The sequence below is a fragment of the Rhinolophus sinicus genome, chromosome 6 (assembly GCF_057876585.1).
Source record: "Rhinolophus sinicus isolate RSI-liver-muscle chromosome 6, RSI-T2T, whole genome shotgun sequence".
Classification (NCBI taxonomy): domain Eukaryota; kingdom Metazoa; phylum Chordata; class Mammalia; order Chiroptera; family Rhinolophidae; genus Rhinolophus; species Rhinolophus sinicus.
In genome coordinates, this window is record NC_142506.1 from 20950451 (window position 1) to 20978050 (window position 27600).

Here is a 27600-nt window from a genome sequence, read left to right on the forward strand (position 1 = left end):
AATGTTTAAGATTGAATTGGCCAATACAAAGGCAGGTAGCTAATGCTCAAAGCTTGACTTCCCGATGGTGTGCAAGTTACAGATTCTATAGGGCAAAATCACAAGACACCTGTGGGTTAGGGGCCCAGGGTTGTGCTGGGAGCAGATTAGTGGGACGTGTGGGAAGTATAATAAATCATCTCTTCAGGTCTTGAGGACAGCCCTGAGGTCTGTTCTGGCATCCCTCTGTCTGGTTTCATGGGAAAGTAGCCAGGGGTTCGTTACACCTCAGGGCTCAGGAGCTGAAACAGAACCTCAGTCAAAATGCTATGTCAGAGGTTCTGACCATGTGACCATCCATTAATCAGGTCCCAGCTGCTGTCTTCTGCTACCTCACGGGTGGCTGATTATCGGGGGAAAGGCTAGGTCTTATATAGAGAGGTGTATATATAGAGAGAAGAATATGATTTCTAGAAGTAGGATTTAAATCTAAATTTGATCAACGTTACAGGGATCCTCGGTTTCAATCAGTCCACAGGGTTTTGGTTTCATGAATTATACTGCATGTATATCCATGTAAGAAAATATCATGTCATTAAAAATGTCACTTGGATCTGTGTATTAACATGCAAAAAAATCCATTAGGTATTGAGTAAAAAATGAATTCTGTTATAAAAGTGTGGGTAGCGTGATCCTATTTTAGTTAAAAAAAACATATTTATAACACTTATTTAAAAAGATAAAAAAGTTTTGAAGTGGCATAGATTAGAATTACCACAATTGCATTTTACTTTTATAATAGAGGTTATCTGCTTAGCTTTATCAAAAGTAATGCCAAATGGGCATCAGTTATGTGAAGGAAGGTATGAAAAAACCTTCCATGGAAACAAATTCAAGTCTTTAAACAATAAACGTATTTTTGTGAATTTGAGCTATTTAATCATTCTTTACATACTCATTCACTGATTTAGTCTTTAAACAAATATTTACTTAATCTCTTATGATGAGTCATGCAGTAGACTAGTCTCTGAGAGTACAACAGTGTAGAAAGAGACAAAATATCTGTCTTCATGAAGTTGATTGGTGTGTGTGTGTGTGTGTGTGTGTGTGTGTGTGTGTGTGTTTACAAGTTCTGTGTCCTTAGGGATTTTTGTGACCTTAGAAGAGATTTTCTTGCCCTAAAGAGATACTGTTCTAAGGTTTTTTCCAGAAAAGACCAAAAGCCTCTTTTTATTGTTGAAGACAGGCCTGTGGTGAATGAATTGACTTGTGGAGCAGGTGCTGTTTACAGAGACTGTTGCTATTGGAAACTGCCTCTTTGACTGGCCTTTGCTTCATTAGGAAGCCAACAAACAAAAGCTCCTGAAGTTGTTGTCAGGCATTCATGGTGCTGCCACAATGTGCAGAACTCTGTTTTAGTTCCTTTGCAAAATAAAGCTTCTGTCCTCTCTTTTGGTGGATGCATCTCAGCTCTTGTGCCTTTCCACAAATTAGTTGTTCTTTCTTGCAAAGATTCTAAGTCACTCTGTAAAGCGCTGCCCACAAAATAGTTATTGGTGGGTGCTCTCTCTGAGTTTCCTCTTCTTGATTGTAATCTAGGTAAAAAATGTAAATAACATAAGGTTAAGAAAAATGAAATAAATTGAAGGCTTATACTCACCTTTATACATTTTGAAACTGCAAAACATATAAATGATGTTCTTGGTAAATAAGCAGGATTTGATTTCCTATCCAACTCAGTTGTATAATTAAAAAAAAATTTCGTCATCAATAATTAAAAGAACAAAAATCACCCTATATGCAAAACTCTTATTAGGAGTTTGATAGAAACACTCAACGAGTGTGACTTCAGCAAACTGTCTCCAGGGTTCTGAGGATTAGCAGGTGGAATGACGTGAATATTGTCCTTTAATTTAATTGTCAATATTTATTTTCTGAAAACTTCTTAGACTCAACCGATTCAAATAATATAAAAGGAATCTTCACATTTATAATTTTTAATCGTACGTTAACACATACAGTATAATTGAAATGCTATTAAGATTCCATGAATTAATTTATTTTTAGTTTTTAACCCTAGACCTCCAGAATTCTGGGAAGAATTAAATAAAAAATAAAAATGAGAGCATAACCCAGATTTACCTGGTAAAATTATTCACCCTTTTATGAACAAAAAGATTCAAAAGGCAAAAAAAAGATACTCAAAAGCAAACATGCCACGTTTTTTACCTCCAGGAAAATGTACCCTTCTGTTTTTGTTTTTTCGTTTTTGCTTTTTTTCTTTTAGCTGCCAGAAAGCTTTTAGCCATTCATTGCCGAAATCATGCTTAAATCGTGTACATCAGAACATCAAGTGTTTTTGTGGCTTATGTATAATCTGTTACATCTTATTCGTAACTGTCATATTTAGAATTATTTTTATTTTCTATGCTATCTCAAGTCTTTCTAAAAATTTTCAGGTGGCATTATAAGTGATAGTACATGTAATTAGAACATGCTTTGTGGACCAGTGCAGTTAAGAGGACCTCACACTCAAAGTGCCTAGGGTTTCATGCTGTGTTTTACTGTCTCAAAATTCTCAATCACTGCATCTTTGAATTTGTGTTTTGTAACTGAAGTCCACGGGGACAGTGGAGCCTGTGCTAAGTGTTTGCAGCCTCTGCTCACGCAGTCTGCCTCCCTGACGCCCTCTCCTCCTAAGATGGGTTATAGACCTTTTGCTTCCTACCACCTGTACCCCTGTCCCTGCCCAGCCTCTCCATTGCCATCCCTGCTTAGGAGCCACTGATGCTCTCTGATTAGTTGGTCCATGTCATCAGTAGAGGGAAGCTCACATCACACCTTCTTTCTCCACCCCATTTTCTGGATCTGGGTGCAAGTAGGAGCTGGGTGTATTCATGGATTTTTGGTCCAGAGTACACGAGTGGCTATCTTGATCCTGGGATAGCAACACCGAAGCATAACCAGCAAGCACTTGATGCTTTATGTAGACCTTTCACTCACATCCAATCCAGGAAACAAGAGCATTCCAGACTGAATGCAAGATGGCACACTTTTTTCAGGGTTTGTTCTTTCACTTGGGTTGGCAATAAGTTGGTGGAAATGGGAAATTCATCTCTCTCTCTCTAGCTGTTGTCCTTTTCATTTCTCACTGGGTCCCACAAATTATGTATCCCACCCTGTATGGGATAAATTCACACTTTATAGTTTATTCATTCTTTCATTTATTCAATAAAAATTGTTGTGCACCTAACATTGTTTTAATTAAAAACAATTATACTATTGTGTTGAGTAACACCATGCAGACAATATGCTTTCAGTCCAGCAAGCCTGATAAATTTGTGATTTCAGTGGCCATACATAGGAATACAGACTTTAAATATTATGTTAGAAGTCTTGATTCTATAGGACGGCTTCTCCATGATCATATAATGCACGTTAAAACAGGTTACCACATCAGAATTTCTGGTAGCATATTAACCTAGCCATTTCAGAGCCTAAATGACAATTTCTGAACCATATGTGTAGAATCCTCAATGAGCATACCAGGTCATAATCAGGAATTGCTAGTATGCGCTTTAAATGTGCTTATGCTTTATGATTAAAAGAGAACATGATAACCGATTGTCCCTACTTAATATATCAAGTATGCCATATGCTTACCACTCTTCTTTATTAAATATCTGCCACATTAACCATATGCTCTTCTAACCCAATACTGATAGTAATTAGTTGTGGAGACCCAGGTATACCAGCCAATGGACTGAGATATGGAGATGATTACGTGGTTGGACAAAATGTTTCGTACATGTGCCAGCCAGGCTATACAATGGAATTGAATGGTTCCAGAATCAGGACTTGTACCACTAATGGCACCTGGAGTGGAGTAATGCCAACCTGTAGAGGTATGGTGATTTCTTCAATTATCTAGAAGTCACTATGTATTTCCTTTCTTAATATGTAAATTTATGGTAAATTTAAATAGTGTTGTATGTATTGTTTCAATTTTTTGATACTAAGAAATGACTGCTTCAGTGTTTTTTTAACCATATAATTTATATAATTTTAAAATTGTATTATAATAAAAATGTTATATCCTATTGTGAGTAATGACAGTGAACTCTATTGCAATTAAAACAACAGAAATATCACGTACTCTTGATATATAAGCACCATCATCATTTATATTCATTGATGAATATTTAAAAGAGAATATAACCTTAGTGAATTAGAACTTTTATTTGATGATCTACTTGGGTCAAGTAATTCAAGGATGGGGAGAAACACTTCCAGTAGTTTGAGAACAGTCAGCCTGAATTATAAAACTGTAATTTATTTTAAAGAAAATACGACACTGTATATTTAAAGAATGCAATCTAGAATTAACCTTTTAGTCAATGTAGGCATAGATTTGCTACCTTATGCTGTTTGTTTTTCATTGTAAATATTTTTATATTTTTTGCCAATTTTTCTGATTACTTGTGGCATACTGTAGATTCAATGTCAGGTAGTTTATATTGTTCTATAATACTATTGATTTTTAATGATGGAGATTTCTCATTCAGGTGTTTCTCTAAACATCTATAAATTGACAGTTTAATATCTCCTCGACATAATAATATAACCAAAAAGAATAATTCTAATGTCTGTTTTTCTTCTTGATTTCAGTTTCTGAATCAGTTCACTATAAATAGTTCATACATGAAAATATATGAACAGACATTTTATATTTTAAAAGTTATTTCATAAATAATTAATTTATCCTGATAATGGCAATGTTATACAACTCCAAAAGTTATTCATATGTATGGCTAATCATCACAATATAATCATTCATCATTTTTAGATTTGGCAGGTGGTACCCTTCTTTCCCCCTCATCTCTGTCTTTCCAACCTATATCTGTTTAAAGACAGCCTAAAATAATTTTTAAAATTAATGTTTAAAAATTTAATCACACATTTAAAAATTCTACAGTAAGTTTTAACATATGAATCTAAGTGGTTAATAGAATCAATTTGGATATTTTAAGGTGATATATGATTTTTATTTTCAAAAATGTCACAGAGTTACTACCAAATACCTTGCTCTAATGCCAATGCACTATATATGTTCAAACATCCCTGCACTTCAAACTGTCTAAAGGTCACTTGAAAATAATATAAAAACAATAATTTATCAGTTACAGTATACTGGATGGAAGATCACTCTCTGTTTGCCTTCCCTTAGGTGTCAGGCAGCTTGTTATTCTGTAAGAGAATCTGTGACACCCAGTAGCCATTACGTTGCCAAAAAATAGTTGCATTCTAGAGGGATTAATTCCAGGGATGTTTCAGAATAACTACCAGGAGAATAAAACATGTCAGGCCATACTGTCCTCCAAAAGGTTAAATTAAGACATATGCTTCTTCTAATGATATTTATTTATTTGTTTTACACCCAAGATATTTCAACAGCTGTGTCTAATTGCTTTTAATGTAATTGCAGCTGTTACCTGCCCAACTCCTCCCCAGATCTCTAATGGAAGGTTAGAAGGAACAAATTTCGACTGGGGCTTTAGTATTAGCTACATCTGTTCTCCGGGCTATGAACTATCCTTTCCTGCTGTTTTGACCTGTGTAGGGAATGGTACCTGGAGTGGGGAAGTACCACAGTGCTTACGTAAGTATAATTTCCATGCTTAAAATTGTATTTTCCCATTTTCACTGTCTTAGATCTATTTACTGAGATTGTAACTGTTACATAAATTTTCAAACTTTGCTAGAATAAGTATGAGATTGTTAAACTCCTTCCAATGTGTAATTAAAGTTCAATGAAAAATCAGTATTTACCTATGGAGCTACTTTTTATGTAATCTAACCATTATGTTTCCTCTGCTCTAACTCTAAAAGTTAGGCTAAATTTCCTTGTTAGCAAATTTCTGGATTTCAAAAACTATTCCACCAAATAGAGCCACTCCGATATTAATCTGTCAGAAAAGTATTCTTACTTAGGTCCAGTTTATCTCAACTGAATGCTCTAATTTAACCGCAAATCTCTTTCTGCAAAAATCCATGTCACTTCTACATGTTCATTCAAACTAAGTTCTTATGGTGGTATTTGCCATGATACTGATTGTGATTGTGCATCTAAAAATACCCAGGTAAATTTAGAGATAGAGATTTTTTTTTTTTTTTTTACTGAGATTATTCTATAGTATATATCCCAGCAAATATCACTTCAAGATAAAATTGCCAGATTACAAAAGTCAGATTTCTGTTTTACACAAATTTCTGTAGCACATAATGGGGGCAGTACTCTTTCAGACATGTTTAATGCGATCCTGTTCCTCGTGTTTTCCTGCCCAGTACGGGGTCAAGGAGCATCCTACTTGTCCCCGAGGCCTTGAAACTAGGCAGAGCTAACTGACTAAACTGTGCAGAATCCTACAAAGTCTGGTCATCTCATTCAGACTAAAAGTCAAATTGCCTGCAGGCACATACGTACAACCCTTTTCTTAGTTCCTTCTGATCTCATCATATCCTGTTATTCTCCACTTCATCCACTCTACTCCGGGCACACACGCTTCCTTACTCTTCCTTGAGCATTCAGCCATGCTTTGACTTCAGGGCATATTGTTTTCACTAGGTACATTTCCTGGAAATTTCCTTTTATTCTTTTGGCTTTTTATTCAGAATCCCTCTTCTCAGTATTGTCTTCTCTGATCACCATATTTAAAATTTAATATGTCGACATATAATATTGCCCTTTTACACTTTTTTTTTCTCCTTCATTGTCTCCTTTCATCACTTAAGTTTTCTTCTCATAACACACTATACATTTTACTTATCATGTGTGTTTGAATAGTAGATTCTACTCAGGTTTACCTTCCATGAATGTAGAGATTTTGTTTTTCTTCACTGCTCCATATAGTACAGTCCTTGGCAGATATCAAAGCTTAGAATGCTATAGTAATTAAGACAGGTTGGTGCTGATACAGAGATAGAAAGTAAACCAATGTTAAAGAAGAGAGGGTATAGATTTGTTTATTGTTACTCGATACATTATGGAACAAATCAGTGGGGAAAGAACAGACATTTCAATTAATGCAACACACACACACACACACACACACACACACACACACGATCTCTATCTCATGTTGAATAACAGATCAATGCCAAATTCGTTCAGGACTTAAATAGAAAAGTTTTAAAGACTAAGAGACTATCTACATGATTTTGGAGTAAGAAAAGATTTCTGAAGATGCAAAAGCTCCATTCACTAAATGAAAAGTGAAAAAAACACCACAGTAACATTTCATTTCTCATTATGAAATTACCAACCAGAAACTTAGATAATATAATCATTATACATGAAAAATAATAATATGTAGAATATATAAAGATTTCCTAAAACATAAAAGGCAAAACAATAAACATGGGCAAAAGTCATGGATAGCTACTTACTCATAGGACTGAAAAAAAAAGTTGGACAATATCAAGTGTTGGTAAGGATGTGGAGCCATGGGTACTTTTACACACCAATGGTGGATTTTTAAATTGACTGAACCATTTGCAAAATTTGTTGTTATTATATAGTGAAGTTAAAGATGTGCCAAGTCTATGGCCTGGAAATCATATTCCTAGGTATACACCCTACATAAATTTTGTGCATGTGCATAAGGAGACATGTACAAGAATATTAACATCAGCATTGTTATTAGTTGTTAAGCTAAATAAGTCACTGCTTACGCATGCATGTGAATGTGATAAATTTATCAAGAAATATATGGAACTGAGAAATCTAGAATTCAGGATGAGAAAAGGATACTATGTGGGAGGGTCTCATAAGGAGTTTCAACAGTACTGGCAAGCTTCAGTGTGTGAACGCAACACCCAACTTTAGTATCTAGATGGGGACAATGAGGTATTACAGAAATTAGTTTATGGTAAAGTTTGTTTGATATGACTGAAAAAAATCTCAATCAACAAGTTTCTCTATATGTTTTATTTTGGGATCTATGAAAACACAAATAATAAAATTTTTACTATTGACATTTAAATTATAATAATGATCCAGATACAATAGGGCTAAATTTGTCCCAATTGCTTTACATATATTATTTCTACTACACAAAGCAGGACTCCTGGGTGAGTATGTTTAGTCATGACATTTTAATAGATAATGACACTTGGGCTCAGAGGGAGGAGATCAAATTATAAGGACACTATATAATTCTGTCATCATTTAGGGAACCAGCTATTTTGTTATGTGGCCTAAGGTCACACTGCTAGTAAATGGCAGAATATGAATTCCAATTTAGAGAAGGTAGACTAAAGAGACAATTCCCTTATCCATCGAATATCCAAATTCATTCATTTCAGAGGCTTTATAAAGAGGAAAGCCTTTTCTCTTTAAATGTGTTTAAAGTGTGTCTTTTTATGTTAAAGTTTATGGCACTGTGATCTGAAGCCTTTGAAAATAACCTAGTGTCTTAAGCCGCTGCACTTGACATCAATAGGTTGTTTGGTTTAGTACATCTGTAGATAGAAACAGATGGAATGATGGGGGTGACGATAAAATTGAGGAGTTTATATGGGTGCATATCAATCCTTTCTTTTTTTTTTTTTGGTTGTTGAAAAAAGACAAGATTTCAAGATGAGTGACCCAGCAGAAAAATACAAAAAAAGCTCTTCAGAAATAAGTTATGAAGGAACGTAGTAATAGAAACGATTGCTAAAGCTGTTAATGCCCATTGATAATGATCACTAAGGAAATATACATTCAGTTCAGAATGTGCTACAGATACAAAGTAGTAAGACAAGGGCTCTGGCATTTAGGGTTTGGTGTTATTAATATATTGCTAGAAGTGTATGTATGTCAAATAGCACTGAGGTTTAGAATATATAAAAAATGGTGAAAATTTAAAAACAAAAAACAAACAAACAAACAAAACCAATAAATAATGTTTATTTTACCTGTGTTCTTAATTGTCCCTCCAATTTATTTTGTTTTAATATTTATTTAATGATTACTTTTGATTTTAACTGTTTTTTTTTAAAAAAAAAAGAATGTTTCTAAAAAGAAGTTGAAAATTTAAGTTTCTTGTAGAGTCTTGAATTTCAGGGAAGGTCTTTCTTTAAACATTGAGTTTAAGACTAGTTATGCTACAGTTAGGGTATTCATACATTGCAATTCGCATGGCGCATTCCTGTTAGTAGTTTATTCCCATTGTCCTGGTAGTTGTCCTGTCCAGTTAGAGGCCCCCTTTCACTCTCAAAAGTGTCTTGGTTTAGATGATTTATTTTATGGTCACTCAGCCTATAGCCATCTTAATGCAGAATTTATATTTAGAAACATTGTTGTTTGTTTGCTTTGTAGGGAAATAAATTTTCAGGTCCCGAATCTATTAATTTAAAAATTGAGTAGACTTAAAAATAGTTAAAATGACAAATTATGTGTACTTGCTTTTTACTACAATAAAAAAGCATGTTATATAAGTTGTCTACTGGATTTGAAACCATCTGATTTCAACTCCTATTACATATCTGCGTGCTCACTCTGCTGCAGCCTCACTGACCTCATTCTTCTTCCAACATGCTAAACATGCCCCAGCATATAGGGCTTTGGCAATGCTGTTTTCTCTATCTGGAATATTTTCCCTAGGGATATCAGCATGGATTGATGTTTTGTTTCCTCCAAATCCATTCTCAGTAAGAGACACCCTTGCCAACTCGTTTAAAATCTACTCCTATCCCTCACCATCTGTCACATCCACACATCCACACTCCTGATTTCCTCCTCCCACAATATTTTTCCACATACCATGTTTCTCCAAAAATAAGACCTAACCAGACCATCAGCTCTAATACATCTTTTGGAGCAAAAATTAATATAAGACCTGGTCTTATATAATATAAGACCAGGTTATATTATATTATATTATACCCAGCATTATATTACATTGTATTATATTATATTGTACTATATTATATTATACCCAGTCTTATATTATATTATATTATATTATATTATATAATTATTTTTTATTTTTATTATATAATATATTCTTATATAGTCTCATATTATATTATATAATATAATTATATTTATAGTCTTGTATTATATTATATGATATAATTATATTTATTGTATAATGTATTATATTATATTTATATTATATAATGTAATTATATTATATATTATAGTAGAATAAGACCAGGTCTTATATTAATTTTTGCTCCAAAAGATGCATTAGAGCTGATGGTCCACCTAGGTCTTATTTTCGGTGAAACATAGTAGGACTTATCATCTTCCCATATGCTACCTTTTTTTTACTTATTAATTATGTTTATTGTTTGTTTGCTTTCGTCACAAATACATAAACTCCACAAGCGCAGGGATCTTTATTTGTTTACTGATAATTCCAAGTGCCTAAGCCTATCTAGAATAAAGTTTTTCAGTAGTTAAACATCTACATGTTGAACAGAATCATCTAATCAATTTATTTAGAAAGCCTGCCAAGTTGACATCTTCAGAGGTTGTTGTAGAACATTGAGACTCCTTAGTTTTGTTTAGATTTGGACTCCAATGGTCTTCTTTTCTCTAACAAAACAAAACAAAACAAATACAGTAGTATCTAGGGTTTTGAACGTCCCCATTGATGAACATTTTGGTTTACAAACTCCATAAACCCAGAAGTAAATGCTTTGGTTTTCAAACATGCCTCAGAAGTCGAACATGTCGCACATCTTCCGCTGAGTGCAAGATCCTGAGGCCTAGCTGTCGGCTGTTTTCGAATGTTTCAGAGCTTGAACAGTCTTCTAGAAAGGATTACATTAAAAAACCGAGGTACCACTGTAAAACAAAACACTCAAAACCCCCCATAGTATTTTGAAGAAGAAGGCATCAAAATACTGGGGTATGTACTCACACTATTCAACAGAGTCCAGCCAAACAAATGACCCTGCATTTCATATACATATAAAAAGACAGACTAATCTAGAGAGTACAGTCTAGACATTACGGCTTGGTTCTTTCTCACAGAGGCATCTGTGAGTCACAGGCCATTTCAGAAATACTTCAGCTTGGCAGCCTATATGTACAAATATGTGGTTTGATTCTGGTCAATATGAAAAACAAAACAAAACACTACAGTTATTAAGGTGGGCTACTAGGTGGAAATATCTGAGTCTGACTAATTTTTAAAATATACTGAACTCAAATTCAGTATTTATTCATATAAACAAAAGTTAAAAAAATTCATTGGACAGATTAACATGGATAGCCTTTCACTTTAGTGCAATATTCCAGCTGTCATCATTTTTATCAATTGTTTACTCTGATATTCCTAAATCTGTGTTATAATTGTCTTTATTTCACTTCCAGCAAAATTTTGTGGTGATCCTGGTATACCTGCCCAAGGAAAAAGAGAAGGCAAAAGCTTTATATACCAGTCAGAGGTTTCATTCAGCTGCAATTCTCCTTTCATACTAGTGGGATCAAGCACCAGATTATGTCAACCAGATGGCACTTGGAGTGGTTCATCACCTCACTGCATAGGTAATATTAATGAAAGGTTGATTATACTCAGTAATTTTGGATATAATAGGTAGTGGTGACATTTATGGTTTTCTTTATCCTATAAACTATAGTTGACTAAATATGAAAAAGAAATACAAAATATAGAAGCAATTAGAAGACACTAAAAATGAATATTGGTAAAACGTATATTATTTTTAGCATGGAAAATTTCCAGAAGAAACACTTGTAATAATCTTTTTTGTTCATCAGTAAAATGAAAAAAAAAAGAGCTTTCTGATGAATAGCATTAAGTATTAACATCAGTATAGGTCTTTAAAGTTAAGAAAGCATGTTCAAATGAAATTAAACTTGTCTTCCAAATATAAAAAAGACACATTGATTTCAAAATGGCTCTAAGTACATTTCTTTTTTCTTTTTCTTTTTCAATTATAGTTTACATACATTACTATATTAGTTTCCGGTGTACAACGTAGTGACTAGACATTTATATACCTTTCAAAGTGGTCACCCCGATAATCTAGTACCCATCTGACACCATACATAGTTATTACAATATTATTGACTCTAATTCCTATGTTTACTTTACATCCCCATTACTTTTTTTATAACTGGCAATTTGCATAAGTACATTTCTTTAATCCTAATATTAAATACCACATTTGGTAAACTAACCAGATAAACTGTCATACAAACCAACCTAAACTGTCATACAAACTAGCCAACTTGGAGACTACCAGCCCTACCATTCTCATGTCAGAATCTCCGACTGATGTCACTTCAAAATCCAAATAACTAAGTCCTGTTTCTGGAAAAAACTTACTTATTGAGGGTAATATTACCCTACCTGAGATTATCATTTAGCAAAGTCCTTGAGCAAATGTTTTATGCATGTGTTCTTCTTTCATATTCTACATTATTCCTCAAATTTTTATCCACAGAGTTAGTTTGATATCAAGTGCTTTTGTATTACAAGTCTTCAAAGTTCAAGAATTGCATACTTTATATAAAATGCAGTCTACCTGAATTTCTTGCTTTAAGATTAGCAGGCTTCTGTCCATGGTGAGATGCTATTAGATTTACACTCTTTATTATTACCCAGGGCCCTTTCATTAAACCTGAGATCACTTAAAATTGTTTTGTGTGAGAGAAATACACATTTAAATGTAATTATAAATTTTAAAGGAACAATATGTTTTCAAACTTTGTTTTAGAACCCACTCGTACCTCATGTGAAAACCCGGGAGTGCCACGGCATGGATCTCAGAACAGTACATTTGGATTTCAAGTAGGTATTTTAAATATTTCCATTTAGTATAAAACTAGACCATAAGGCTTCTTTGGTTCATGTGCATATAGTCCTGTTGATGTAAACAGAAAAAATGTCACACTTATATCTGTATTTATAAACATATTTCTAAAAGGGTAAGAGGCAACAAAAGAATGGAAGTAAAAGGAAATTAGGAGAAGAAAAACATACTTCGAGAATAATAGCCCAACTGACCGTGAAGATAAAAGAAAAGAAAAATTGGAGATAGCTGTGAGCATCGGAAAGTCCATAAGCAGCAGTTAGTACATAAGAGAGTGTAAATAAGAGTGATAGAGTAAATGAGTAAAAGATGTGGGAACAGTGAGGAAAAATACAGAGGAAAATAGAGATTTCTGAGAATAAGAGTCAGCTAATATATTAAAATGTGGTTATTCAATAAGATAATAAGACTAAAATAGTTTTTGTTTTATAATATATAACACTAAAATGTGTTTTATACATCGTCATTGATGTGGGAAATATCTTAAAAAATAATGTAACCGTAACCTATTATTACACAACACAGCTGGATTGTTCTGTTACAATTCTTTAGCATGCCCTATCATGTGTGGCTGACTTTCTTGTTCTCTCTTTTTCCAGTTTAGATTTTATATAGAGATTCAGCAAGTTTTTCATTACAGAGGCCTAAGGGGAGCCAAAGTGCATACTTGATTACAAAAGGAAATAGTCAATTTACACATTACCCAACTGCCTTGTGTTGCAGAGTTTTCTAAATTGTGCTATTTTGTGTGAAATTCAGTGTGAACCTGAGAAACATCCATTTCTAAAGAAAGTGTTCATCAAAGGTGCCATATTTTTGTTGCTAAAAATAGTTTTCATTTATCTACAGTTCAAGTATAGTATGAACATTGATTTAATAGTGTTTCCAATTCTGGCTTGCCTCAGGCCTGTCTAGAAAAATGAAAGTGTAAAAAATTATCTCAGTCTCAATTATATTGATGTTAAAAAAAGTTAAGATTCATACATACATATGTACATAAAATGTTTTATCAATTGATCTAAATCCAGAAAAATGGACAACTAGCTAAACAGCATTAGTCCTCAGCATACACACAAAGCAACTGAAACAGAATGTGACTCGGCTTTAATCTAGGTGAGACTCATCAAGCCCAGAATTTAGAAACTGAATGACAGTAATAAGTCTTTTCTACTACGCTGTGTTTATCCACTTTGTTCTCCCTCTGCATATTGGCCATCTGGCCAAGGGTATATCATGTCTATTTATATCTCAGCCACATACAGAAAGTGATTAATTCCCTCAATCTCAGTTCCAAATTTCCAGAGAGAAAATTGGAATGTTCCAACTTTATAGTATCCACCCCTGGTTTTATCAGGTGGGCAATAGTGACTTAAATAAAACCAGGGGTTAGGAACCCCACTTCTGGGAGGGAAAAGAGAAAGGAGGACGTCGTGAATTCCATTCAAATCATTTTCTTAATTTTCTTTTTAAGTGTTTATGTGTTCACTCTCCTTTTCTATATAGATTTATATAAATTTTTTGACATAGATATAATTATTAATATATAAGAATATATCACCTCTTGCCAGAAAACTCTAGTGCTGAAAAAATAACATAATTTCTCTCTGTATCCAAAATATCAAAAATTAGAACAATTTTTTGCTAGAAATAGGTTACTAGTGAAGGGAATAGCTGTCAAAATGATTGATATAACATCTAGTTTAATTATGGGGTAAATGCCAAACACACATTTCGTTAACTACTGTATCACTCTTTAAATTGAGCTCTGGGCTTTGGAAGACACATTATTTAGAGTTAGGGCTTGTTACATAAAGCTATAATACACATGAAATGTTTTAAAACTGACTCTTAGATGTTTAACCCCAAGATATTTAACATTAAGATATTTAACCCTACCAAAATAACCATAATGACTATGTGTGATTTCTAGTTTATAATCCAAATTACTACATAAGTACATTTAATGAGGCACTAAGTATGTTATTTAGTGTTTTATTAACTTTAAATGATGAATATGATGACATGAATTTTGAAACCAAAAAAACCCATAGCATTCAAAATTTTAAATTAAAATCTTCTGATTTATTTAATACAAACTCACAAGATACCTTGAAATTCAATTTTTCTTAAACCAGAAAGTTCAGGGTCAAAATTGATGCTGATACAGGATAGTTAGCATGTCCCTAGGTAGACAGGGAGGCCCCGGGTGGAATAAACAAAGATGGCTATATCCTAAAACTCCAGGTTTTGAAATCACTCCTCACTCCAGGATAAAATGTAACAGGCCTTGGGGTTAATCATAAAATTCCTTTTGGCCTGACAAATGGAACAGATCTGATAGATAAGAGTGGGCTACTTTGCTAATTCCTTTAGGATGGGCAAGCAGAACACACCTGGTAGACGAATATCATTAGAAGGCATCAGTTCCCTTCTTCAAACAGTTCCCTTCTTCAAGCAGGCAAGGGAAGGTATAAAAGTAAGAGCTTTTACCTCAGTCATGGGGTTCGGGACCCCCTTCCACTTTAGGAGCTCTGACTCTTTGCTCTCAATAAACTATCCTCTTTTTGAAACTCTTTGCCACTCCTGGGTCCATGTTTCCATTCTTCTGTCTCACGATACATGATTCCGGCCTACACCCAGAAGCTGCCGGCGATTCAAAATCATCTACATCATTTGGGGAATCACAGGAAAAATATTCCTACATCAATGCTAGGTGAAAACCCTTTGCATCTTATCTTAAGTGCATGTGTTATCCCTTTATTTTTATGATTTTGGCTTTCTACTTCAATTTTATTGACCTTAATTTATGTATAACTCTTATTACCCATTTTTGGGGTAAAATGTTTAATACAACATAATATAAACATAAATTAGTTGTTTAAAATATCTTACAGAGAAAGCATATAAATTTTTGAAGTCCTAATTATAAATACATTTTGAAAGTTGTTAGTAACTGTATTGCATGCTCCAGTTAAACAAAACGTGATATTAAAAATCAGACATGTAAATACAGTGATGAAAATTCTAGCAAAGTAAAAGTGATTTACTATGAAATAGCATAAAAGGGTTAGGTAGATCTTATTTAGAAAGTTCTAAATTTGTGCAACATTTCAATTAATCCTACAATTAGCTCTCTAAATTTCATGACTTAGGTACTCTTATATAACATTGAAAAGAGGGAATAAGACGTTTAAGAAGTGAAGTCATATTTTTTAAACATATCTTTATATTTTATACTGCATTTGCACACAACATGTTAATTTGGGCCAATCTAAAATAATTGTTATTTAAACATTGGCATAATTAAAACGTGATATGGATGATTTTAAAATCCTGTCATAAAATAATTTTCAATATTTACTTTCACATTGTATATAATTGCTTATACAATGAGCACTTTCTATTAGTAAATGTTGGTGGGAAAATTTACATAAATTATTTTTTCCAATATTGTTTGAATTGGATAATGGAAATATTTATGATGTTACTTATTTTTCTACAAATAATCAAATTACAGAGTGTGTATTAGAAGTTATTCAGTCAGAGGACCTGGCGTGGCAAGTCAGAAAAGGATGGTAGCTAGGTAAAATATTCTATTCAGTGGATTTACCACTGACAAAATTGTTAATTAATGCACTACTATTTGGAAAATATTTTGGTGACTTTAATACAAAAGATTATGAATAAAAAACTAGTTATTAAATTTGTATAACTACCTATATTAGATATCTGGTATAAATATTTCTTAATTTGACAAAAATCTTGAAGTGTGTTAGTGATATAGAAAACATCTTAAAATATTGTAGTTCTATACTATCTCGTTAATATCTAATGCAGTACTTATGGTAACTTTAGAAACGTTCACAGGAATGAGGAAATAAACTCTTAAGAGCAAAAAATGAAAAAGAAAAATATTTTCCAACGTGTTCCTCATATCTTTTTTTTTTTTTGGAACACTGTCTTTATTTTAAGCAGCCAAGTGTGGCATGAATGCTGTTTCTTGGACAAAGTGCTTTGAGAAGCCAAGGCAGGCTATAGACATGCCCCCGCCACCCTCCATCCGCCATCCCACCCCACATGACCCTCAGCTGCTCTGGAGCTGCCAGACCTGACCTGTCTTCTCTCTGGATGGGTGGGACCTGGGCTGGCGCAGGATTTCTGAGTCTCAGCTCCTGCCAGTTGCTACTTTTGGTAACTTAGAGGAGTATTCCTCTCATATCTTACTAATATAAAGATCTGATGAAATAACCCAAATATACCCTTCAAGGAACAAATAATTATTAACTTTATGTTCATTAAAGTACACAGGGGATATTACGGCACCTTAAATAATAGACATATTAAATACCTTAAAGTAATCAGATAATTTTATATTAAATTATTTGTCCCCATTCCTTCAGTTGATCCAATATTTTCAAGACACTGTTTTTTGTTTTGGTTTTTTTTTTGTTAACTGGTAAATTTTATTTTTATTCCCTCCACAGAATACATTAGAGAAATTTGGAGCCAAACATACATGCTGACTTTCTGCAAAAAGTATAAAGGGTTCTTTTTTTATTATGTATAACATAGGCACAATTATTTTAAAGTTAATGAATTTTTATTTAAGGAATTTCCCGTTATTAAAGTGATTCCTTCCATTGCCTTAGTTTCTGAATTTGAGTCTCAATTTCTTTCAAAAATAGTTTTTGCGCAACCACATTTGTCAGGTCAGTCAATCCACAATTCTTTTAGTGGGGCTTCTTTGATCTCCACTTGAATGTGGACATACTTCAAAAATTCCCCAACTGTAATCACTGCGACCCTATTTCTTCAAATTTGCATTAGGGTCCTTTAAGTCCAGACTTTATGTTCTCAAGATAAAACCCTTGTTTTATATATATGTTTTATACCCCGTATTCCTGTATCTCTTTCAGATCGTACTCTGTCTTCTGTCCAATATTTTTTGACTTTGCTACTCTCTTTTTAAACATAGCAGCTCCTTCACTATGTTCTTGGTCTAAATATATATTTACCTTCTTTGGTAATTCAGAACTTATTATGAAATAATTATTCTCCACCAATTTGATATCACATTTATTGTCATGTTCAAGATTTGTTGCAAACTCATTCTCTCCTGCTGACTACAATAGGAGAGATAGATTCATTGTCAACCAAATATTTATATCTATGACTATCAAGGTCTTCTTTTTTCTAAATCACCAATATTCATCTGTTTCAAGGATTCCTTCAGGTGGTATTCTCACTTCAGTTTTTCAAGGCAGTTAAAAAATCCTCTTGCCACTGCTTACTCAAAAGTTAAAGTTTTTCTCCAAAGGTAATAATTTTCTTTCATTCTCTGATTCTAAAAATGGGAACCCAGGTCCTTTATCTTTAAATTATTTAGTTACTTGTGACCTTCTAGTGTTTCTCCTTCCTTTTGACCTTCTTATTGTTCTTCCTACAGGCTTATATTTCCCCTTTTTACATTTCTTTTTAACAAAGTATTTCAAAAATAGATTTTAAAGTCACCCCAATAAATTAAAAAAAAAAAAAAGTCAATGGTCTTTGTTCAAAACATGAATCACTGGATAACTCTCTTGCTTAAACACTTTCAAGTGAATGAATAAACTTTCTAATAGTGTTTCTTTGCCTCTGTTTATGTGAGTAAGGAACACATTGGGTTTTTTTTTTAATTGAAGTTTATTGGGGTACAATTGTTAGTAAAGTTACAAAGATTTCAGGTGTACAATTCTGTATTACATCATCTATAAATCACATTGTGTGTTCACCACCCAGACTCAGTTCTCCTGCCATCACCATGTATTTGATTCCCTTTACCCTCATCTACCACCCGCCTCCCCCCTTACCCTCTGATAACCACTAAACTATTGTTTGTGTCTATGAATTTTTGTTTCTCATTTGTTTGTCTTGTTGTTTTGTTGTTTTTAGTTTATATACCACATATCAGTGGAATCATATGGTTCTCTACTTTTTCAGTCTGACTTATTTTGCTTAGCATTATAATCTCAAGATCCATCCATGTTGTCACAAATGGTCCTTTTTCATCTTTTCTTGCCCCCGAATAGTATTCCATTGTGTATGTATACCAAAATTTATTTATCCATTCATCTATCGAAGGACATTTTGGTTGTTTCCATGTCTTGGCCACCGTAAATAAAGCTGCAATGAATATTGGAGGACACTTGTCTTTATGTATAAATGTTTTCAGATTTTGTGGGTAGATATCCATGAGAGGGATTGCTGGGTCATATGGTAATTCTATTCGTAATTTTTTGAGGAATCTCCACACTGCCTTCCATAGCGGCTGCGCCAGTCTGTATTCCCACCAACAGTGTATGAGGGTTCCTTTTTCTCCACAGCTTCTCCAACACTTGTTACTACTTGTCTTGTTGATGATAGCCATTCTAACTGGGGTTAGGTGATAGCTCATTGTGATTTTGATTTGCATTTCTCTGATGATTAGTGGCATTGAGCATTTTTTTATATGTCTATTTGCCATTTGTATATCCTCTTTGGAGAAATGTCTCTTCAGGTCCTCTGCCCATTTTCAATTGGGTTGTTTGTTTTTCTGTTATTGAGTTTCATGAGTTCCTTGTATATTTTGGATATTAGCCCCTTATCGGAGGCACTGTTTGCAAAAATCTTCTCCCATTCAGTTGGTTGCTTCTTTATTTTGTCAATGGTTTCATTTGCAATGCAGAAGCTTTTAAGTTTGATATAGTCCCATTCATTTATTTTAGCTTTTACTTCCGTTGCCTTTGGAGTCAAATTCATAAAATGCTCTTTGAACACAAGATCCATAAATTTAGTACCTATGTTTTCTTCTATGCAGTTTATTGTGTCAGGTCTTATGCTTAGGTCTTTGATCCATTTTGAATTAATTTTGGTACATGGTGACAGATAGCAGTCCAGTTTCATTCTTTTGCACGTGGCTATCCAATTCTCCCAGCACCATTTATTGTAGAGGCTGTCTTTGCTCCATTGTATGTTTTTTTGCTTCTTTGTCAAAAATTATCTGTCCATATTTATGTGGTTTTATTTCTGGGTTCTCAGTTATATTCCATTGGTATACATGTCTGGTTTTCTGCCAATACCATGCTGTTTTGATTATTCTTGCTCTGTAGTACAAACTAAAGTCAGGGAGTGTGATACCTCAAGCATTGTTCTTTTCTTAAGATTGCTTTTAAATCTGTTATTGCGTTGGGTAATATGGCCATTTTAACTATGTTGATTCTTCCAATCCATGAGCACGGGATGTCTTTTCATTTGTTTGTGTCTTTTTCAATTTCTTTTAGAAATGTCTTATAGTTTTCTTTTAGAAATGCCTTATAGCATATAGGTCTTTCACATCCTTGGTTAAGTTTATTCCTAGGTATTTTATTCTTTTTGCTGCAATTGCAAAATTAATTGTTTTTTGTTTGTTTGTTTGTTTTTATTTCTTTTTCTGAGATTGCATTGTTAATATATAGGAATGCAATGGACTTTTGTATGTTGATTTTGTAGCCGGCAACTTTACTGTATTCATTGATTGTTTCTAATAGCTTTTTGGCAGAGTCTTTAGGATTTTCTCTGTATAGCATCATGGCATATGCAAAGAGTGACAATTTACCTTCTTCATTCCCAATTTGGATGCCTTTTATTTTTTTTCTCTTGCCTGATTGCTCTGGTGAGTACTTCCAACACTATGTTGAAAAGCAGAGGTGATAGGCGACAGCCTTGTCGTGTTCCTGAACATGGAGCAAAGGGCTTCAGTTTTTCACCATTAATTATGAGATTAGCTGAGGATTTGGCATATATAGCCTTAATTATGTTAAGGTATTTTCCTTCTATACCTATTTTATTAAGTGTTTTAATCATAAATGGATGTTGTATCTTGTCAAATGCTCTTTCTGTATCAATTGATACAATCATATGATTTTTGTCTTTTATTTTGTTTATGTGTTGTATCACATTGGATTTGCATATGTTGAACCATCTTTGTGCCCCTGAGATAAACCCCACTTGGTCGTGATGAATAACCTTTTTAATGTATTGCTGCATTCAATTTGCTCGAATTTTTTCAGATTTTTGCATCTGTATTCATCAGAGATATTGGTCTGTAGTTTTCTTTTTTTGTGTTATCCTTACCAGATTTTGGTATCAGGGTAATGTTAGCCTCATAAAATGAGTTAGGGAGTACAGTCTCTTTTTCAATTTTTTGGAAGAGTTTGATCAGGGTTGGTATTAGATCCTCTTTGAAGGTTTGGTAGAATTCACTGGTGAAGCCATCTGGTCCCAGACTTTTGCATTTGGGAAGGTTTTTGATGACTGATTCAATTTCATTACTGGTCATCTTTCTAGTTAAATTTTCCAGTGCTTCATGGTTCAGCCTAGGAAGGCTATCTGTTTCTGAGAACTTGTCCATTTCTCTAGGTTATTGAATTTGGTGGCATATAGTCCTTCATAGTATGTTTGGATGATCCTTTGTATTTCTGTGGCATCTGTGATGACTTCCCCTTTTTCATTTCTGATTTTGTGTATTAGTGTCTTTTCTCTTTTATGTTAGTGAGTCTAGCCAAGGGTTTGCCAATTTTGTTAATCTTTTCAAAGAACCCACTCTTTGTTATATTAATTTTTTCTGTTGTCTTTTTGTTCTTTATTTCATTTAATTCTGCTCTGATTTTTATTATTTCCTTTCTTCTGCTGACCTTGGGTTTTATTTGTTCTTCTTTTTCTAGTTCTTTAAGGTGTAACGTGAGTTTGCTTATTTGGGATTTTTCTTGTTTCTTAAGATAGGCCTGTAATGATATAAATTTTCCTCTTAAAACTGCTTTCGCTGCATCCCCAAAATTTTGGTAGGATATATTTTCATTCTCATTTATTTCTATGTACCTTTGATGTCTCCTCTAATTTCTTCTTTGACCCGTTCATTCTCTAAAAGTATGTTGTTTAATCTGCATGCATTTGTGGTTTTTCCCGATTTCTTTTTGCAGTTGATATCCAATTTCAAGCCTTGTGATCAGAGAATATGCTTGGTATGATTTCAATCTTCTAAAATTTGCTGAGGCTAGTTTTATGTCCCAATATATGGTCTATCCTTGAGAATGTTCCATGTACAATAGAAAAAAATGCATAGCCTAATGTTTTAGGATGAAGTGCTCTATAAATATCAATTATGTTCATTTCATGTAATGCGTCATTTAGGTCTACTAGTATGTTATTTATTTTCTGTTTCGATGATCTATCCATAAGAATCAATGATGTATTTACATCCCCTAGTATAATTGTGTTGTGGTCAATTTCTCTCTTTAGTTCTGTTAGTAGTTGCTTGGTATATTTCGGTGCTCCCTGAATGGGGGCATAAATATTGATGACTATTATGTCTTCTTGTTGTAATGTCCCCTTTACCATTATGGAATGTCCATCTTTGTCTCTTTTTATCTTTTTTCACCCTGAAGTCAGTTTCATCTGATATCAGTAGGGCTACACCTGATTTTCTCTGGATACCATTTGCTTGGAGTGTCAATTTCCACCCTTTTACTTTGAGTCTATGCTTGTCCTTGTAGCTGAGATGTGTCTCTGGGAGACAGCATATGGTTGGGTTTAGTTTTTTGATCCAATCTGCTACTCTGTGCCTTTTAAATGGTGAGTTCAGTTCATTTACATTTAGGGTTATTATTGATATGTGAGGATTTCCTATTATTCTATCTTTGGTTTTCTGGTAAGACTGTGTCTCTATTGTTTCTTTGCCTTTTTGTTGTCTATTATTTCTGTGTGGTGATATTCTATTATTTTTCCCTCTGTTTCTTCTTTTATTGCAGTATATATTTCAGTTCTGGATTTTTTTTTTTTTTTTTTCGAGTGGTTACCATTAAGTTAATGTAAAAGAAAGTTTGATGTGTAGAATATTCCATTTTCTTCAGCATGCTTACTTTCTCCATTCCCATATTCCAGTTCAGGCCTTTAGTCTCCCCCTTGTTATGTTTTGGTTGCCACAAATTGTGCCTGTTGATGGTGGTTGAATAGCCTCCTTTATATTTCTTGTAGTGCAGGTCGTGTATTAGAAAATTTCCTCAGCTTCCGTATGTCTGGAAAGGTCTTTACTCCTCTTTCATATTTAAAGGATATCTTTGCTGGGTATATTATTCTTGGCTCATAATTTCTCTCTTTCAATAGTTTGAATATTTGGTTCCACTCCCTCCTGGTTTGTAGAGTTTCTGCTGAAAAATCTGATAATATTCTAATGGGCTTTCCTTTGTAGGTTACCGTCTTCTTTCCCTTGGCTGTCTTGGGGATTCTTTCTTTGTCATTGATTTTTGACAGCTTCAATACAATGTGCTTTGGAGAAAGCCTGTTGTGGTTGAGGTAGTTCTATTTGCTTCTTGGATTCAAGGATCCAGTTCTTTCCACAAGTTTGGGAAGTTCTCATTGACTATTTGTTTGAATATACTTCTCCTTTTCTTCTTCTTCAGGTATGCCCATTATTCTTATATTGCTCTTTGTGATGGAGTCAGAAAGTTCTTGTAGAGTTCTTTCATTTCTTTTAGTCTCAAGTCTCTTTCTTCTTCTATCTGTGTAATTTCCAGGTTTCTGTCTTCGATGTCACTGATTCTTTTCTCCCTCTGGTCAACTTTACTGCCTAAGCTGGCTATTTCATTTTTCATTTCTTGTATTGAGTACTTAGTATCCAGAAATTCTATTTGGTTCTTTTTTAAAATTTCAATCTCTTTGGTAAAATGTTCGTGCTGTTCTTTGATTGTGTTTCTGAGTTCATTAAACTGCCCGTCTGTGTTTTCTTGCATCTCGTTGAGTTTTTAAAGATCTACAATCTTGAATTCTCTGTCATTTAAGTCACATATTTCCATATTTTTAAGTTCCTTTTTTTTGGAGACTTTTCACTTTGTTTCTGAGCTGTCTTGTTGCCTTTGTTATTCATGGCAATTCCTGATTTATTATTTCTCTTCCTAGACATCTACAGGAGTGGGTTCTGCAACAGGTTGTTAGAAAGAGGTCGTTCTTTTGTTTTCCAGTAGGTGTTGGTATAATGTTTTATTTTCTCTCTGACTGCAGCCCTCTTTTCTTTCTCACACTGCAGTGTTATGTTTTCTGTGCACTATTCCAGCTTCCCACACAATGGGGGAATTTCCTGGAAGGTGGGCTTCTCTTCTGTTAACAGTTCTCCTGGGTCATAGTGCACCACGTCCATGTGGAAATGCAGAGAGCTTTTGAAGTTCCAAAGCTCTTCCTGCACCAGATTCAGAGCCTGAGCATTTCAGCATTTCTGTTCACTGCTGCAGCGATCAGCCCAGATAGGTAGGGACAGGGGTGGGGTGGTTGTGAGAGTTGGCCCAGAGTAATGGTGGCAGCCACCATCACAGCCAGTCCTGCTTCCACAGTTCCCTCCCCTTTGCCGGAACTTGTTGGGCTGCAAATCTGTGTCTGCGGACCACAGTTCTCAGAACTGCAAATATTCTGTTCTTTTGATCTGACACTGCTACTGTTCTTCTTCTAGCACTGGGCAGGTAGAGGCGGGACAAGCTCTGGGAGGATAGAGAGGGGGCGGCTAGTCTCAGTGCCTAAGGCTTCTGTTGTCTATGGCAGTGAGGCCTTAAACTACCATTTTCAGCCTTCTTCCCTCAGTCTTTGCTCTGAGGTCTCTGCTGTAAGCGTTGGGTTCAGCCGTGTTATATGCTGTCCCCTCAATCCTGTGGGCCATAAACGGAGTCCTAGCATTACAACTTCTTCTCTCTCCCATAGCTGCAGTAGTTCTGGGATGCAGGGAGCTCAGAGCACTGAGCTAGGTCTGGGTCCTGCACCCATGTGGCCCCGTCTCTGTACTTCTCCTTTCCGTCCTCCCCTGCTTGTGCAATTTGCCCACCATTAGGTTATTTCTGTTGTGTGCCTTTTAGTCTTGCCTGTTTGCTGCACAGGGAGTCCTTTGTGGAGTTATAGTTGTTCAATTTTTTGAAAATTCTAGGGGAGATTTCAAGAGGCTCACCTCACGCTGCCATTTTTATGACATTACTCCACATTGAGTTTTAAATAAGCTTCTACCAGAGGAAGGGTTATCGCAAATTATCTTTCAAGAAAAATACAAGTTCCACAGAGGCAGTGTTGTTCACCGATGGAGGCTCCTTTGATTTTCAATTTCCATAGCTGAATCAGATGCTATTACATAGTCAAGAGAAACCCTGATATGCATTCCCCAAGTCCCTCTCAAAACTGTTTTATCCATTACTTGTTCTTCGCTTTAACCACATTTCCATCCAGGTTAGCAAATAGCTGGCACCAACAAAGAGAGACTCAGTATGGGGCTCAGCAGCATATTCGAGGCCTGTAGCCCAGGCCTCAGAGGTCTGCATCCAGCAACCTCCCAGGCTCAGCACTCTAACAGTCTGGCAACCACCAACTCCTACAACTGAGTGGAAAATAAGTCATGATTCTTTTGTAAGCTCTTGGTTCATAGGGTTGAGCAACACACAGTCCCTGGCCTAGAGAAGCTAACATTTTGGTATGTGGGTCAGATGGAATAGATGACTTCATAGGATAAGTGATAACATTGATACCATTGAAAGGTGTTAAGGAAGCACATAGAACGGACAGTTTTCCTAATGGATTGCTGCTGGGATAGCTTTCTAGAAATATTCTCTCAGCTAAATCTTTTGGATAAGACTAAGTAAAGAAAGTTGGGAAAGGCATTCCATGTAGGAAGAATAGAATGGAAATATGCATGCATTCAGAGGACTACAAAAATTCAATATTATATGGGCACAATTTGACTAAAAGTAAGTGGCTAATGATGATGCTAGAGATATGGTCAGTGGTCAGGTTATGGAAGTTTTTATCTGCCAAGTTAATATGACGTAACTTTATCCTTTGGGTGATAAGCCTATAAAGGTTTTAAGAAGGATAATGATATGGTCAAACTTTCAGGTTGAATAGATCACTCTGAAGTTTAGTGTGGAAAATACATTTGATGGGTTCAAGATTGGAAAAATGGAGACAAGTTAGACGATTATTGTAATAGACATATGACAATAGTTCTCAAAGTGTGGTCCCTGAGCAGCAGTAGCAGTATTACCTGGGGACTTTTTGAAAATGCAAATTCTTGGGTCTCCCCTAGATCTACAGAGTCAGAAACTCTAGATGGGGGCTCAGCTCTCTGTGTTGTGTTAAGTCCTCCTGGTTATTATTGTATCAGACACAGTTTGAGAACCAAAGCTTGTAGAAAAAATGTTGAGGACTAAAACAGGATATATAAGTGAGGAGAGAGAGAGAAAGGGATAGTTTGAGAAAGATTTAGGAGGTAAAATTGTCAGTATTTGGGGATAGATGAAATGAGGGAAGATTTATGGATGAAAATTGGCATCATTCACTGAGATCTAGCCTAAAGTAGGATTTTTAGATTGATAGAAGTAATAGATTTTGTAAAACTCTTTGACTGACGGACAGAATTACAAAATCTGCTTGATCAGTCACACAATCGAGGCAATACGAGAAAGACAAAATCTGAAGCACCAGATTGCATAACCTCAGGGAGCATGTGAATGGCATGCTCTGAGCACAATTTGGACAACATTTATATTGCATACAGTGTGAAAAATGCTCCCTGGGGTTGAACAATATAGTAGCCCTGGACAAAAATAGGGCACTAAGCGGATAAGAGGTCTCCTAGAGGTTAAGATGTTATGGAAGACACAATGCAAGATAACTGGAAGGATAAAGGTTGTTATAAGAGAATTACTATTGGAATTGAATGTTTCTGGTGTGGCATAGTTCTGAGAAATGATGAGAATATGATAAGTGGTGGAATATAGCTAGTTTTTAAATTGAATCTTGTATTAAATTAAGTTACAGTAGGCTTAGCCTCATGTTGCTTTAGCAGGTGTGAGTAGGAACTAAGAGGGAAAGCAGAAAACAGGGTCTCTGTGATAAGCACTAAGGCAACAATGAAGCAGTCTCAGACTCCAATTGTTTGATAAGGCTGAAGTGGCAGATCCTAAATACCCCGGATCTTGTCCTCCACCTCTAATCATTTAATAAATCCTGATGTTTTTCCCTTGTAAAATATTTTGAGTAAACCACGTTTTTCCCCAGTCTACTTCCACAAGTTTGTGCAACTTTTATCCACTCAAATCTAAAATGGCAGCACCAGCCTCATAATTACTGTTTATCATTCTTTTTGTTTAATAATTTCTCCATACAGTGACTAGTTCATTTTTCAATTATTTTCTACACAAATTTTACTTGCTCTGAAAGCTTTAGCACCTTTGTTTCTATTTTAAAAAGATCTCAAATGCTGTAGACTGCCATTTGAGACCCTTCAGAAAATGATTTTTACTTATGTTTCTGATTTAATATTTATAGCTAGAACTTATTTAAAACTTAATGTGTCATCCTGTTGTGGAGTGGATTATATATCCTATTTTATTTAATCCTTAACACAAATTTCAAGACAAATAATGCCATCATCTTTATTTCTAGATGGGAAATTAAGTCTCAAAGATGACATATATATTACATATATATACATATACATGTATGTGTATATATATATATATATATATATATATATATGTATATCTATATACATATATACATATATGTATATATATATGTGTGTGTATATATATGTGTGTATATATATTTCCCATTCAAGTAAGATCAGGTCCAAATTTCAAGTCAAGTATACATTTCTCTGGGGTCTGTTTTATTTTTTACTCTATTTTACTGCGTCCCATTTTACCCCCAACTTCTCTGATCACTGTGTGAATTACCTATGCCAAACAATGAAATGTACTCTCTTTA

The 27600-nt window shown here is 34.4% G+C and overlaps 1 protein-coding gene and 1 pseudogene across 5 annotated transcripts in view; one reads left to right on the forward strand and one right to left on the reverse strand.

Moving 5' to 3' along the window:
- CSMD3 (CUB and Sushi multiple domains 3) overlaps positions 1–27600 on the forward strand; it is a 1092836-nt gene that overhangs the window by 1037772 nt on the left and 27464 nt on the right. For all 5 annotated transcript variants that reach the window (XM_088798979.1, XM_088798980.1, XM_088798981.1 and 2 more), the window contains 4 exons: positions 3705–3884; positions 5465–5638; positions 11348–11521; positions 12715–12788. In XM_088798979.1, coding sequence (XP_088655105.1) covers positions 3705–3884; positions 5465–5638; positions 11348–11521; positions 12715–12788 — 602 coding nt within the window. The remainder of the gene's footprint in view (positions 1–3704; positions 3885–5464; positions 5639–11347; positions 11522–12714; positions 12789–27600) is intronic.
- Positions 17697–18471, reverse strand: LOC109454553 (TATA box-binding protein-associated factor RNA polymerase I subunit D pseudogene; annotated as a pseudogene).